Source organism: Schistocerca piceifrons, chromosome 1 (genome assembly GCF_021461385.2).
Source record: "Schistocerca piceifrons isolate TAMUIC-IGC-003096 chromosome 1, iqSchPice1.1, whole genome shotgun sequence".
Classification (NCBI taxonomy): domain Eukaryota; kingdom Metazoa; phylum Arthropoda; class Insecta; order Orthoptera; family Acrididae; genus Schistocerca; species Schistocerca piceifrons.
Window position 1 is genome coordinate 279,524,949 of NC_060138.1, and position 17,554 is coordinate 279,542,502.

Below are 17,554 nucleotides of genomic sequence, written 5' to 3' on the forward strand. Positions count from 1 at the left end.
CAGTAGACTCACTTGTGGCGAGCAGTCGCATGAGACGAAGTTGCTCTTTGAGAAGGGTCTCTATACAGGGCGGCACGTGGTGGGCGCCCCGTGGGCGGCGGAAGCTGACCCTCAGCACGCGACTCGCGGCTCGTTAGGCTGCTGTGCGGCGAATTAGCGCGGCCGTGGGCGGCGCGCTTCCCAGAAGGCGGCAGCGCCGGCCGCTCCCCTCACACTCCACCGGCTCAAGTGTTCCACGCTAGCGTCGGCGCCAACGCGCACACCACTTTCATGTGACGCGCGTGCTTTGTCTCTACATTACCGCGGCACATGCGCCTGTGCATACACGTACAGTAATGACTGTATACCTCCGGGGGAGGTTCGAGTCCTCCCTCGGGCATGGATGTGCGTGTTTCTCCTTAGGATAATTTAGTTTAAGTAGTGTGTAAGCTTAGGGACTGATGACCTTAGCAGTTAAGTCCCATCGCAGTCTCTCTTCTAGGACGGCTATCCACAGAGTTATGACAGATGTTCACAGGCATTTTCTTCCCATTACTCACTCAACCTGCCGAACATTTTCGAAGCCTTTCTGACGTGCGCTAGTCTCGTTATCAACCAGGGCTCCTAAACAACTCGCAAATTTTTCAGGGGTGCAGAGTCAGGATTCTTATCAGTGTCTCTCTTTCATTGGTTATTGTATTAATTCTTTTGTACCTGTTTGGCCGATGACACTCGACCACACATGTAGAATACGTCAACAACCTCCAAAATCTTAAAAAGAATATCGCCAGTATAATAATAGTTCAGTTATGACATGCCAAAACGTAAATAATAATGACGACGATGTCGAAAGCAATAAAAATAACAACAATATGAAACAGAAAACACTTTCCTGATGTTTAGCAAAATATGTTATTTTTATTTGGCCACGGAATTGCTTTAGGCTTTTTTCGCCGTTGTCAGGCGTCAATTGAATATCTCAAATACAGATAAAATGACGTGCAACTGATTCAGACATAATTTATACAGGAGATACAAAACTTATGACGTTCAGAGTGTATAGAACGGAACGTATTACATTCGTCATGCTGCAATAAACCAGTTAAATATGAACTAAAAATGGAAAGTATTGTTTATGTGGTTATTGTTATATTTAATAATAGATGAAAAAATAAAAATTGAATTCAAGGTCGTAATCTAATATTATTAGGGGCACTACATTAACAAACGTAATTTGAAAGAAGAGGAAAAAGAAAATTCCAACAGGAATCAGAAACTGTTGCACCAGTCCCGTATGTTAGCAACATTTCAGATAATCTCGCAGAACATTTGAAGTCTCACAACTACAGACATGAGTTTTGCATCAACGGAATATCAAAATTTTTATTCAACAGTAAACACAACTTGCAACCTTTGCCACAGAGTGCTGTGTATAAAGCCACACGTAACCACAGTGAAAAACTGTGTGTTCGTCACTGAGGACGAGCTGTGGCGGTTAGTTCAAGAATGTAGAACAACCTGACAACTCGGAAAGACATTCACCCTTTGAGGGCCATCTTATAACAGAAACCCACCTATATTAAGTAGATGCGACACTTCAGACACTATTAAGCAGAAAAGAATCATAACTCTACTGGAAATTCTGAGAATCAGTAAACGTTTGGCAATGAATGCACGACCGAACTGTTTCGTTTCTCCCCTCTGTTAAGTTTTACTCATATAAATAATAAACTACAATTGTTAAATTCAACTTTATTTATTAACTGTTAGGAACGACGTAAAAATGTAATCTTTCCTTTGTAAACTACCTTTTTTTTACGTATTTTGTATGTTTTCCGTAAGTAATATCGTTATAAGCCTCCATAGAACGGAACATAAGTCTCAAATCATTCCTTGCGACATTCAGTTGTCACCTGACAGTGGCCTAAGAAAATGATGGCCAGTGCGCAAGCAGATGAAAATACGTTTTGCAGAACGGTAGGAATATGTTCCCTGTTTATTTCTCTTTTGCTCTGCCAAGCACCCACGGAAAATTTGGTTAGTGTTAATCACACAAACGGCATAATAATTTTCCTAATATTACGAAACTTAATAGCTAGCAAGGAATGCTTAAGATATCAGTGGCCTGTCGGCACGAACTACGCACCTGAAATGATTGGAAACGTGACCTTGGAAAATTCAAATCTGGAATCTTGGTTCAGGTACGCAAGTCAGAAACATGTTCACACTAAGAGTTTTATTTTTCTATTCGTCAGCTTATTAAAATGAGTCGGAGTTACCGAACCAAAAACAAGTGGACCTAATGAAATCAATTATGAACCTATGACGTCTTACTTTTCATTTATTTCAGCGAACTACAAGGCAATAGCCTGCACAGGGTATACCCAAACGAAGTAGGAATAAAGGAAATTCCATTTTCTATCTTGGCTATATTACAAACACATTCATTAATTTCACACGACAAGGTGATTTTGGCGATGCACCATTTTCAAATGGATACTCATATCCTCGTAATTTTACACAGTCACCCTGTACGGGTGAATACAACGTAAGTCTCTCATTTAAATACACAAGGGTGTTTGAAAAAGAATCCCTGTTTTAAGTATAAATTTAATGGGAAAATTAATGAAAAATTACATCAATGAGTACATATCATGAAAGAGAATTACTTCAGAGTATTGATTAACGTTAGTAGACTTCAACGTAGGATCCATTTGTTGCCCTGCACACGTCGAGACGAAATTCCACTTCTCGCCACGTATTCAGCAACATTTCTGGTATAACTGTCCCAACCGCTGCGACGATTCTTTCCCGTAAGTGATTGATGTCTCTGATCTTTTTGCTGTACACAACATTTTTTTATGTGGCTCCAAAAGAAAAAGTCCAGTGGGGTTAATTCTGGGCTTTGTGGTGGCCGCAACAGTTGCAATTTCTAGGCTAGCAACATAGTCTTTTACGCACATCATACACAGTACCTTTAAGCACTCCTAATTGTAGACTGCATCTGGCCAATGACTTCTTCGGTCTCCGAACACTCGAAACACGGATCTGTTCAACATCTTCAGAAGTTCTCAGTCTACCTAGTGATTTTGCTTTTAAAACATTACCGGTTTCCTTTACAGCCTTTAGCCAATGACGGATAGTTTTTCTTAGGTGGTTCACCACCTTACTGACGTTTAAAATTACGTTACACTGTTATAACGGACTCAGTTTTCACAAGCCAAGTAACACACGGCGCTTTCTGTTGCGGAGTACAAATTGTTGCTGTTGCTCTACACTGCACTGCACTGCACGCACGCATGGGCTGAACTGAGGGAAAAAGAGGAAAAAAAAAACAGCACTGATGCTGTCTCAAGGTCAAGCAGACCTGTTAACTGTAGATGAGCCGAACTTGGAGAGTTGATGAATTGAACACCACAAACTGGAATAGTGTAAGTCACTTTGTACAGATTCTAAGGCACATTAAAACTAGGGAGATATTTTACAAACACACTGTGTAACACCAGTCGAAGTCGACGCTTCAGACAAATGACGGGTTGGTTACTTTGAAAATGATGCGACCGATTGCCTTGCGCAATTCGAGCTGGTGCTTAGACTCCAATGACATACCGCTGACGCTACGTTAAACCATTTTCTTCTTTTCCTTCCATGATACGCTCAGTCTTATGTTATGTAGACTGTTATATATTGCCTTGACATATATAAAAGCCAGCAGCGGCCCCCAGAACAGCTGACGGTTCACAATTCAAGCTCGTGAGCGTTTCTGTGAATTGACTAATTCCCGTTCACAATTATTTATCTCGGGATCTCTGGTTTTCTGTATCTGTAGTGCAGCGCTATATTACAGCATTCTTAACCGCAAAGCATATCACTTCAAGATTTGTTCAAAACCCTTTGAATGAGAAAGCCATTGGGTATTTTAATGTTGCTATGAAGTCCAAATAGCTAGATCCATTGCTCGAAAAGTATTAAATCCAAGCCCATATCAGCTCTTACACAGCTTAATGCGGGATAAAGTAACCTGGATAACAACGCATCCACTTACGTTTCTTTTTTTATAGGCAAACCATACCTCACAACTTCATTAAGTTGAAACAGCGTTAAAAGATAGAAACAGTAGGTTCATTGTGGCACGTAAAAGGTGAGCAACTGAATGGAAGGGAACGTGCAACTGCAGCCCTCCTCATCCTTGATCGCAAACCATCGGTACTCCTAGCCTTGACAGACTTGTCTGCGTGACAACGATAAAATGCGCCAATGTGCATCTACTGACATCAATAATCCAATTACAAAACTCATTCGCTTGTTTCCCTAATCAACTTTTGAAGTACATAAAGTTTGACTAACGCCACAGATTCACTTTTTCAGGATTGAGTTATGTATCAGTACATACAGTGTTCCGTGACTGGAGATTGGTTTCCGACGGCTCTGTGGAATCTAGCGCTGCTCCCTATTTAGACAGACCCGAGAGGCTTGTATGACTGACACAATGACACAAAGGCGTGAAGTTCGTCCTCCTAGGATGCATTCAGCCGTCGTGTACTGACTAACCGTCTAGGGTAACATCATACCAACGCTCTTAAGAGAACCCAAATCGCTGTTTAACAGAGACAAAACGCAGTCCAACCGGAACTACATTCTTTCACATCTTTCGCTTGCAAAACTAATAAAATCCAAGAAATCGTCATGTCCTAGACGTGGGAACTTCAATTTTTCAGTACCCCAGATGGTTGAGAAATGAACTTAGGAAATTAGAATAGAAGACGTCTGCCTGTGACAGCGGGAATTGCACCAAACTGAGGACTATATAGTCTTTACATATCTTCGAGCTATCTAAGGTACTTTTATAAAGTGTTCGTAATGCATACAACCTGAACGAAAGCATCCGACTGATTTAATATTTTTTTTAGTTCAGCTGCTTTTGTGTATCAATTTGTCTCCAACAGGTGTTCTATAAAATATTTGTAGTCTCAAATGCCAGTTCTTGAGCTGAAGTCACTATACGCTGCAAGAAGGGCAATCAATTCCAGTGGGCAGCATTTGGAAGTATTGCACTGTACGTGCAGCCCAGTTTCTGTACGGCGTTGCCATAACAGCCCAGCACTACCTTTTAGTTACAGTTCACCTCCTTGCGCAAGACTGACCGCCGACACACACACACACACACACACACACACACACACACACACACACACACACACACACCACACACACACCCACACACACGGTCTTCAGCAAGCGCTCGTCGCCGTCACGTAGGTCGTTTCCTCTACGCCGCCGAACACGCCCAACAAGACGCCGCCTGTTTCCTAACTTCTGCACACCCACAGCCTTTCAATTCACATTCTTCAGACATGTTAGTAAGTGCATTTACTACAAAACTTTGCCTTCAAATCTGCGTATAGAAATAATTATATTTCGTGTTTGCGAGCATGTGTCAAATTTGTTTCTAGCAGTGCCTGGAAGGAGGAAAGTAAGTTTCGAATGAAGCAACACGTTTACTGTTACGTCACTGTCTGTATCCACAACGCGTTGAGAGGGTTTAAACCTCTAGCATCGGGCGGACTTCTGTGTGTGTAGTGTTGCGACTTTGGCGTCAGCGGAGGCACTGTCTACTGAAGAAACAAAACTATTATTTCAGAACATGGTTTTGGGAGGTTTTTGCAAATAACTCAACGGTTATCTACGTGTGAAAATAAAACAACTAAAACAGAATACCTCCAGTGGTCACATGCTTCTTTCTCTGTCGCAATACATTACATGTAAACTGTCATACTGTAAACTGTCATACTTTCTAAACTAAGATGGCGCCTGAAAACTAATAGTTGCAAAGAACATACAGCAAAACAGAAACATTATCTCGAAGTGCAAAGAATATATAGCAAAACAACATTATTATTTCAGAATAAGTTTTAAAGGTCTGTCGAGACCTTTTGTTGGATTGATGAATACATGGGGCAGAATAAATATTGCAGTGTGATATACAAATCCTTTTCTGTCAAGTTTATATAGCTTAAATTTCATACTCGTTTATACAATCAGATGACATGTTTCAAACCAAGTTTGATAATTCTGTTAGTATTTTATATGACTCCTATAAACGTCAAGTTTTTCCATAGCCGATTCAACAAGCCGCGAGCTATGTATGTATCCGATACCAGTTTCTTCTAATGTGATAACACATTTATGAGCAACGGTAGTGCTGTCCGCTTCATGGAATCTCGAGCACAATGAAACACGGCAGTGAAAGGAAACGTAAAATCTCTCGATGCAATTAAACATTTAGCAGCCATTGCCGACAGACAAGAAAGGTCCGTTCTTGACATACCGGGGCACTATCGGCTGGCGCCTTTCCCGGGGCTATGTCGGTCATTACATTGGTAGATAAACGTCGACCACACACTCGTACGGTTAAGAAGTCTCAGACAGAAAAAAAGCTGATAATGCATCTAACAACTGTGATCGCTACGCGATTCGCCAGAGACTAACGATTTTGTCGACTTGCGAGATTGGATATGAAGGAAAGCCGAGATTTTAAGCGGCAACGAAGCGGTACACCCGTCTCACTCCTACTCAAAACTGATCAAAGCTGCATCTACAAGAGGGCCATCGAAAATGTTCTTTTCTGGGAAGAGTAGACATGAACTAGCATTGAGGGAAATGATTTTTCTTCCGCTACCTCCGAAAGACTGGAAAACAGAATTACGGCTTGAAATGTAATGTTAACTAAAATGGCGATCCAAAGGCAACAAAGATTCAAGCACACCGTTATTGATTAAGATGTCTAGCTGCGATTTCAATGCGAAACAAAACATTTTGTGACAGACCCAGAACTTTTGTACCATAAAATAATTTCGCACTGTACCGCAATGGATAAAAAATTACTGTGTACTAGGTGTTAAACAACCAAAAAATTTAGTGCATGAAACATACCACACGTAACAAAAGAAATATGGTATCAGTTCAAATAAACCTAACGCAGAGAAAATCAACAGGCCAAAGCAATTGCTAAATGTCTAGAATACGCATCCTTAACGCCACAGAACTAGTAGAAAGTTAGCTCATCTTGCTAAGCTTCATGTACCAGTCTATTCAGGAGCTTCTGAAGCCTACTCAGTACCATTCGATTTTTGAGGAAACAAAGGATTAGCAGTGAAATGTTCGTTGCACAAGAGATTTAAACCACTAAGCAAAATCTGATTTTTTAGAAGAAACTTTTCATTATAATTACACATTACTAGTCATTTATATGTGGTGTTTACGAGTATGGCAACTAGTGGAAAGTTTCGCTCCATGATAAACCTATTACCGTCTCTCTTTTTACCATTGAGGTTCACCTGTGGGCTGAAAGAAAATAAATGTAACTTATTGTTCATAATTAAGTGCAGAGTTCTGTTACTGTTCGAGTACACTATTGGTGATGAATCACTAGTATCTTCCGTGAAATACGTAGTAGTAACCGTCTAGGATGGCCTAAATGGATATAATTAAATACAATTAGTTATAGAAAAATCAGATTCAAGGCTGAGTTTATTTGGAAGAGTCTTAAAGAAATGCGGTTCATTCCTGGAGAAGTGGCTTATAATGCACTGTTCGATCGGTTCTTCAGTAGTAGTCATCCATCTGCGACTTGCAGATTTGAATTGAGAGAGAGAGAGAGAGAGAGAGAGAGAGAGAGAGAGAGAGAGAGAGAGAAAATATCCATCTAAGAGAGGTACGTTTCTCATCGTATTGTTTAGTAAACGCGAGGGCGTTACGGAAATAATCATTAGAGCATACGCTAGAAGACGAAACTGTGCATTACGAAGAGATTTACAGTTGTGATTCGGAGAGCATGCGTTACAAGAAGAATTTGGCACCATACTACTTCCTACCACATTCGTCTCGCGAAATAACCACGACGAGAAGTCTGCCGATAGTCGTCGTTCGAACGGACTATTTGGAAACGGAATAAGGAAGGCGGATTGGATTGGATTCTTTGGGGAAAGACCAAACATCGAGGTCATCGTATTAGGGAAGGACGGGGAAGGAAGTCGGCTGTGCCCTTTCAAAGGAACCATCCCGGCATTTGCCTGGAGTGATTTAGGGAAATCACGGAAAGCCTAAATCTGGATGGCCGGACGCGGGATTGAACCGTCGTCCTCCCGAATGCGAGTCTAGTGTGCTAACCATTGCGCCACCTCGAATAAGGAAGGCGGAAAAGTCATTGAGCCACAAGTAGCTTCCGGACACTCCACAATGTAGCTTGCGGAAGATAGACGTAGATGTAAACCATGAAAACCATAGAATTTGTAAGGAAGAGATATATGTGCAATACCCATGAAATGTAGGGAGGCGCTTCAGGCGCACAGACCGAATACTACCGGAATGGATTGGTGTATTGACCGCAAGAAGTAAACAGTAAAAGTCGTTCCTCTAAGCTGTAGACCAAGCATTTAGTACTGGCAAGTCATGGTGTAAGGCCTGGGAGCATTACAGTACGAACGCCACAACTGACATAGCAAGGCGGCAGTCCCTCTGAAGCGGCGGCGTGCTGTACTCACATAGGTGACTTTGAAGTGTCGGCCGCCGGCGGACGTCATGGTGGTGGCCGCGGGCATGTCGCTGCGCTGGACTGCGAACCAGGGGCAGCAGCCGCCATACAGCAGCGCCTCCCACCTACGTGCCCCTCCCCCCCCCCCCCACTTTTCTCCTGCCCCTCGCTCCGTAAGATCTCTTCTCCTACCACGCGCCCACGCTATCGTCCCCACCCACCAGATAAGCCCTTCGCACGCATTTTTTTCTCCACCGATAGCGCTTTTACTGTCAAACAGCGGCTTTACGAGAAGGCAAGTGTGACAGCCGCTGGCAAAGCCGCGCAGAAACTGACTTCGACCACTGCACAGGAAGCGAGAAGCAAGCAGTACTTTAGGAAGCCCAGCTTATCTGGCAGGGAGGGCGACCCACTCAGGAATGTTGTCCCCATTCCGACAGGGATGGATTGACAGCTCTTATCTCGCTGGGATTAAAGTCGGGCTGCCCTATTAAAGGCGAGTTTGACCGTCACGACTAAGCACACCGCACAAAAGTTTGGCCACTTCCAGGAGACATCAAGCTAGTCCTGTGTAACGCTAAAGGTATAAGCTTCACACACTATTAGGGAATGGTGCAAGGTTCGATTCCACCCGTCCGCTTTGACCCATGACGTCATATTGAGTAAAGGGCATAGTTTACACAAGTTACTAAGACAACCACAGATATTTCATAACAGGCCGTCAAATAGGATGTAATGGGTCAAAGCACACAAATGGAATCTGACCGTGCGCTTGACCTCAATATTTGTATTGCTTGCTTCTGCCGTAATAATACCTCATTTCCTTCAAATGCAATGCCCAGAGGACCCAGTAAGCAGCTGTCCTGTCCAGTACTATCTCCTTACACTGCACACTGCAGCAGAGAAGCCGCCGCAGCACCCAACTATCCTTGCTCACTGCACATGAGAGTACACACAGATTAGCTTGGATGCTACAACGCTACCATTGAACTGACGAGTCACTGGTCACGTACGTGCACATTAACGGCAGGGCATGAGCTTGTCGCAAACTACAGAGGGTAAGCTACCTGTTCCGACGTTGGTCCTACTGTTCTCTAGCAAACATGCTTGTCTGCTACCATCAAGCATGCAACTATAAATACATTTGCTCATTCATCTTTTCACACAGAAGGGAATGGGGATGACAGTATCTTATCATATACAGTATATAAAAGAAAGCGGATGTAGGTTCCGTATGAGACTGTGTGACATGAATTACATATAAACTGTGTTTTAAAGTGTAGTAGTGTGACAGATCGTTCTTGATTATGTGTAAAAGTAACACTTTCCACTGCTCAGTCTCCTCCCAGATAGTCAGAAACACCACAGTAAATTTAGAAGTGGAATGTATGCCGTAAATGACAACAGTTTTAAAAAATTAACGTGAAAGGAATCCAACAGAGACCTTTCACGTTTCACACGGTGTTCGAAATAGTCTTATACTTTTTCTGTGGGCATAATACCAATGGCGCCCATACGATAGTTTGTATGGGAGAGCCTAGACCTGGGATTATGGAGTATTTTTAGTATTTTGGAAGACTAATGATGACTTACTAGTAGAATTAGTAATAGCAGTAGTCCCGGTGCAGATCCTGTTCAAAAACCTGCGTAATACCGACTTTTAAATAATTTTCTTGAACAAAAAAGAAAAAAGCACTTGACTACCCTACATTCTTTTCCTTCCCCTGAGAGTTAGAGGGGAGGTGCGGTGGCGGTCGCGGACTCCCTTTGCCCCCGTGATGGGGGCCCTTCCGTAACACTGCACTAGCCCGCCTTCGTCCGTGTACTGTAACGAGACGTAGACATCCATCATCCCGTCGCCTGCTCGTCCCGCCTTTAAACCACATCCATAGATGCTTGCAACACTAACCCGCAACTCACAAGGAGACTTTTCTGTATCGTATACTACGAGGCGATGTCTCTTGGACACTTCTGTTTAAACCGAGATTTAAAGCATAAATCATACGGAGATTTTAATTTAACGTATATAAGATTTATTTTTACAATGATTTAAGTGTTGTTAAAATAATCCTTGTTGATAGAGCGTGCTGTATTTTACTTTTAATGTCACAAAATCACTTTTTTGCGGTTATTTAAACAGTACACAGAAAAGAACTGTTAATAGATCTAAATTTTACATTCTGAAAAATTATAGTCTCTCTGCTGCAAGTTAATTTTCACAAAAAACTGAATTCCCAGGTTTAAACGTGCACATAAAAATTGGAATCCATAGGTACAAAAATAAAGTTTGCAAAATTGACATTTAATGCTGGGATTTTCATTTCTCATCACCACCACTCTCAACACATTTGATTTTAACTGACACTAAGTATTTTATTAAAGAAAGAGGAAGGTGCCAACACCATCACCCTGAAATTTTTCCTCTGAATAATTTCCTTGTTCGTTAGCAGAAATGTGATCACTGACAACTGTATAGTCGTAGGCTTCTTCGTCTGGTTCTTGATCTGTATCACTGGCATCTTGCTCCATCCACCACTAACAATTTTAGCAAACTGTCGTTAAAATAGACATATTTCTGCGAGCACATATTGTACTGCACTGAAGAAAACAGGTACATAGTTTACGAGGCGCAGTCTGGGAGACCACAATGCGTGTCAACATTACGTCCAACAACAAACAAAGAAGGCGACAATGCGACCGACAAGAAAATATTCTAAGGTTGATGACTTCAAGTAGGATCGGGGAAATGTGGAAGCATTTCGCCAGGACATACTTTGGAGAGCGTGTTCGCAAATTCTCGTGCGGTGTCGTGAATTGGAGGTCAATGGAGTTCCCCATTTGCGGCTCGTATCGTCGCTACAAAACCTTCTACTTTTCTCTGCTCTGCTCACGCCTGTAAGCGTGCCTTACCACTCACGTGTCCGCAAAACCACCAGGCTGCAGTCAGTCATAATGCCTCGTGAGCCTACCTAAGAGCCAAATTTCAGCTTCTGGTGGGAAGAGTAAAGTTACGAGTAGACTTCCCAGTGTCCTAAGGTGCCCGCTTATGGGACAATAATTCCCAGTTTAGATTATAACATGAGTTTAACTTTGCAGTGCTTCTAATTGTTAGCGGCCGGTGGAATACGTGAGCATGTCCATTGAATACGTAAGCATGTCCATTGCAGTGCTCAATTTCGGCCGAAATCTCCGGAAGGGCATTCCGTCACCTCCCAGGAAATTTTATTTTAACTCACTGGGACAAGTCGGCACCGTGTATTAACTCGCAATGTAACTAAACACATCAAATAAAGTTTAGCATCACCCCGGTTCCCAGAGCTCTGGAACACAGACGTTGACTGTAAATATTGTATCACAGACACAGTCACTTTGACTGTTCAGAGATGTGACTAAATCCGCCCAAAGATGTAAGAAACCATGCATGAGCAGCGCCTATTAGACGGACGGGGTCTGACAGCCGATCAATTCCAGTCATTCCACCAGGGAGAAGGTACACGGTTCGTGTTGTCTGTAGTTCAACCTTGCGTAGACGGTCAATGCCACGGTTCGATCGCGTCCGCATGTTACTTTGTGCCAGGAACGGTTCTCAACAAGGGAAGTGTCCAGGCGTGTCGGAGTGAACCAAATCTATGTTGTTCAGACATGGTGGAGATACAGAGAACATGATCTGTCGATGACATGCCTCGCTCAGGCCGCCCAAGGGTTACTACTGCGGTGGATAACCGATAGCTACGGGCTATGGCTCGGAGGAATCCTGACAGCAACGCCACATTGTTGAATAATGCTTTTCGTGCAACCACAGGACGTCGTGTTGCGACTCAAATTGTGCACAATAGGCTGCATGCTGCGCAACTTCACTCCCGACGTTCATGCCGAGGTCCATCTTTGCAATCACGACACCATGCAGGGCGGTACACATGGGCCCAACAATATGCCGAATGGACCTCTCAGGATTGGCATTACGTTCTCTTCACCGATGAGTGTTGCATATGCGTTCAACCAGACAATCGTCGGAGACGTGTTTGGAGGCAACCCGGTCAGGATGAACGCCTTAGACACACCCTCCAGCGAATGCAGCAAGGTGGAGGTTCCCTGCTGTTTTGAGGAGACATTATTTGGAGCCGACGTACGCCGCTGGTTGCCATGGAAGGTGCCGTAACGGCTGTACGATACGTGAATGCCATCATCCGACCAATAGTGCAACTGTATCGGCAGCATATTGACGAGGCATTCGTCTTCATGGACGACAATTCAAGCCCCCATGGTGCACAACTTGTGAATGACTTATTTCAGGATAACGACATCGCTCGACTAGAGTGGCCGGCATGTTCTCCGGACATGAATCCTATCGAACATGCCTGAGATGGATTGAAAAGGGTCGTTTATGAACAACGTGACCTACCAACCACTCTGAGGGATCTACGCCGAATCGCTGTTGAGGAGTGGGGCAATCTGGACCAACAGTGCCTTGATCAACTTGTGGATAGTATACCACGACGAATACAGGCATGCATCATTGCAAGAGGACGTGCTACTGGGTATTAGAGGTACCGGTGTGTAAAGCAATCTGTACCACCACCTCTGAAGGTCTCGCTGTATGGTGGTACAGCATGCAATGTGTGGTTTTCATGAGCAATAAAAGGTGCGGAAATGATGCTTATGTTGATCTCTATTCCAGTATTCTGTGCAGATTCCGGAACTCTCAGAACTGAGGTGATGCAAAACTTTTTTTGATATGTGTATAATTTGCTTTCCGAAGCTGTGATCGTTACATATGGTTACGACCGCCAGCAACTTCAGAGATCCAGCGGCATGGCGACGTCTGGTGTTGTGTGTCAATGAGAAATAAGTTATATAAGGAGTGTTTGAACATGAGCGTCTGTATAACGTGCTTTCACGAAATCTTATTTCTTGCGTATCGTAATGTATGCCTGAGCTGCTAGCCAACTGCGCGCACGGCTAAGAGTTGGCAGCCCTTCGAGCAGACACGTAAACATCGTTCCACTCATAGGCGTGCCCCAAGGCAGAGGGGTGGCAACCGTGTGCACTTGCTCCTCCCCTGGATAGTGCAGTACAGAGTTTTTATTCATTACAGAATTCTCATATACTTCTAGAAGTGATTCCCACTATTCCACAGAAACTCTCTTTAGCTAATTGCAACACATGTGGCTGACCGCATTGAGACGGTATTGTCGTGGTTATCATCCTGTCTAGATTTTTAGAAAGTGGAGCACCAGACTCTCGATTATGGAGCAAAGGCTTTCGTTTGTGAGTTATTCTACCTCCCCTAATAATGAGAATGCTGCTGTACTGAAGATCAGACTAAGGCGGGAAAAAGCTGCTCTTGGGAGCCCAGCCGGCTTCCTTTATCTGCCTCTTCGAAGTATTGTTGTCAAGTTCGCTACGAGGCATACCCCATCTGTAGCAGAATCAAATTCCCGCAGCAGTTTCCAACAATAGCTGAACACAGCGCTTCGTGGGGCATTGTTTGATTACACAGAACGCCACGTACTGTACTGTGTGCACTGCATTGTGCCTTAATGATCAATTTCATAGCAGCTTTGTCTCTTCATCACGAAGAGACTTCCTGGATTTCACTTCGCCATTTTTTTAATTTATTGGCTTTCGGAACGTGCCCATACAGCCATCTCAACACTGGAAATGTTGTACTACATTTTGTTTTGACAGAATATATGCACCAGTGTAAGTCGTACCCTGGTACGAAGTTACATAGACTTTTAGATTTACATGGATACTCTGCAAATCACATTTAAGTGCCTGGCAGAGGGTTCATCGAACCACCTTCACATTTCTCTATTATTCCAATCTCGTATAGCTCGCGAAAAGAATGAACACCTATATCTTTCCGTACGAGCTCTGATTTCCCTTATTTTACCATGGTGATCGTTCCGCCCTATGTAGGTCGGCGTCAACAAGATATTTGCGCATTCGGAGGAGAAAGTTGGTGATTGGAATTTCGTGAGAAGATTCCGTCGCAACGAAAAGCTCCTTTCTTTTAATGATTTCCAGCCCAAATACTGTATCACTTCTGTGACACTCTCTCCAATATTTCACGATAATACAAAACGTGCTGCCTTACTTTGAACTTTTTCGATGCACTCAGTCAGTCCTATCTGGTAAGAATCCCACACCGCGCAACAGTATTCCAAAAGAGGACGGACAAGTGTAGTTAGGCAGTCTCCTTAGTAGATCTGTTACATTTTCTAAGTGTCCTGCCAATAAAACGCAGCCTTTGGTTAGTCTTCCCCACAAAATTTTCTTCATGTTCTTTACAATTGTTCGTAATTGTAATACCTAGGTATTTAGTTGAATTTACGGCTTTTAGATTAGACTAATTTATCGTGTAACTGACACATGCATAATACAACGATCCTTCCGCAATGTAGGAAGAGTAAAACTGTTGTATTCTACAATGAGTAAAAACAGATAATGTAAGTCGTACATGCTAAGTATTCACTGAAGAAATGTGTTTGAAAAATTTTATTTTGCTAACTTAGTTATTGACAAATTTTGGCCACAGCATCGACAATTGTTATTCGCGTTCAAACAAGATCAAGTATAATAATATGTTCTGTATAGTTTCATTTCACATGTGGTTCTTCACACTTACTCAATGAACAGTAAACATCTATTTACTAAAACATTTAACTCCATGTCTCATGTCACATCGTGTTTTGTTTTTTCAGGCTCTTCGAGAAGTCGGACCTATACGTGACCATGATTGACATCTTCATCGCCTTTATTAATTATTGCTGGACACTCGTTCGCCGAGCAGGTACAATGCAGTTGTTTGAACGTTGTGGCCGGCAGCAGTTGAAAACATGACGTCATTGTCACAAAGACAGGGCAACACAGTAAAAAAAAATAAAAAAATAAAAATAAAAAAATCTGTTGTTACTCCTTCGTAGTGCAATCATTCCAAGTAGAATTATATTTTTTATGCCAAGATTATCAGAAATTTGAAATGATGTGCAATAATCTACATCTACATTTATACTCCGCATGCCACCCAACGGTGTGTAGCGGAGGGCACTTTACGTGCCACTGTCATTACCTCCCTTTCCTGTTCCAGCCGCGTATGGTTCGCGGGAAGAACGACTGTCTAAAAGCCTCCGTGCGCGCTCGAATCTCTCTAATTTTACATTCGTGATCTCCTCGGATGGCATAAGTAGGGGGAAGCAATATATTCGACACCTCATCCAGAAACGCACCCTCTCGAAACCTGGCGAGCAAGCTACACCGCGATGCAGAGCGCCTCTCTTGCAGAGTCTGCCACTAGAGTTTGCTAAACATCTCCGTAACGCTATCACGCTTTGACGAAACGTGCCGCTCTTATTTGGATCTTTATCTCCTCTGTCAACCCGACCTGGTACGGATCCCACACTGAAGAGCAATAGTCAAGTATAGGTCGAACGAGTGTTTTGTAAGCCACCTCCTTTGTTGATGGACTACATTTTCTAAGGACTCTCCCAATGAATCTCAACCTGGCACCCGCCTTACCAACAATAATGGTGTACCCAACAATGTACGTAAGGATCACTGATTTCTTACAGCGCGAGAAATTATATATATATATACTACTCTCAAATTGTACCTGAACTGCGTAGAAACTGTAATACAATGAAACGGCGAATTCGTATAATGTATCTGCACGTATGGTGCTAGCACGGCCCGTCGGCCACAGGAAGTCGATGTTAGTGTCTGCAGTGTGCGAGAGGAAACAGCGGCGCCGAGAATAGCTGCGGAGTGTTTTGTCACAGCGAGTGCTGTTTAACTGTAACGGAAGTAGGCCCGGAAATATTTAGGCTCAGGACGGAACGGTCACCCAGTGGAAAGTGCACTGAAAGCAGTGGAGCAATAGCAGCTAGCACCTGGTCACGTGACCGAACGACGCAAGGGGGCTCCGTACCCTCTTACCTTCCAGCAGAAATGCGGGAAGTACATTGATCAAAAAGTGTAACACGTCGAAAGAATAGTCCAATGTAGAAGTAGTATCATACACGTATACACCATCACTAAGTCTGTAAACGATTCGAGTCGGAAAATGCATTAATGTTGCCGCCATGTGCTCACATTATCAAACGTGGAAGGATATACACCGTAATGGGCAAGGGCAGCAAGTAGGACTACGGGAAATGTCGCTTCCTCGCATGAGAATTGTTTTTTATTTTCTTTTGCTTACGGTCTAGCCATTCTTTAGCTTGCCGATAACGGTCAGAAGTCTGCTGAAAAGACAACGGGCTGATCCTACGATAATTCAGCATGCGATGGCGTGTGTGCGCGCTCGGTAGGATTGTTTGTTGGCCATACATATAGAGATAACCGGATCTAATCAACCTCCTTGCGTCAGCCGAGAAGTTACTGTAAGGGAAGTAGCGCGGCTCCGATTTCAGACTGCGTAGCTGGTGACATGCTCCGCGAACGCTGTCGTCCACAGAAAACACAGGTTTAAGATACAACGGTGGTCGTTCAGCAAGCCAGTGCCGGATAGAACAAAGCTGGTGAGGAGTTAAGTTCCAATTTACAGCCGAACTGTCGGGTTTATCGTTACACGTAACTGTAACAGAAAGTGTCATAATTATTGCTACCCACCAAATCGAGCGCTCTATCACAATGATTTTGGCAACATTCACTCGTTGTGGTGGTCTGACAGACATGAATACACCTGACAAAAGACGGAAGGTCTGGTGCTGCGTCTAAAATCTTGTATGATTCATTTTGGTGTGTCGAATAGTTCGCCGACTCGGTTCCTAAAACCACAAATGTTTCAGTTTTCCGGAGAATAATGGATAATTCTCTGCTGCTAATACTGTAGTTACAAGGTAGAAGAAACCCATATATATCTCAAAATTTGAAGCAATGAAAGTAAATGTGGTTGCCATACAATTCCTGAGAGACCTTTGATAAGAATCGCCGCCATGCGTTACAGTGCAAATTGAAAACCTATTCGAACACACGTTTGCTCACCAATCACCTATAGGATGAATAGTAATCTATTCTTCTTTATATATTGTTGTATCA

At 43.2% G+C, this 17,554-nt stretch overlaps 1 protein-coding gene across 3 annotated transcripts in view; it reads right to left on the bottom strand.

Moving 5' to 3' along the window:
- Positions 1–17,554, bottom strand: part of LOC124789689 (septin-2) — a 349,469-nt gene that overhangs the window by 204,720 nt on the left and 127,195 nt on the right. Inside the window, exon 1 of one of the 3 annotated variants that reach the window (XM_047257141.1) lies at positions 8,523–8,591. The exons of the other annotated variants lie outside the window; for them this stretch is intronic. Coding sequence (XP_047113097.1) covers positions 8,523–8,579 — 57 coding nt within the window. The 5' untranslated portion in view covers positions 8,580–8,591. Of the gene's footprint in view, positions 1–8,522; positions 8,592–17,554 lie in introns of those variants that run through there. 3 annotated transcript variants of the gene reach the window in all.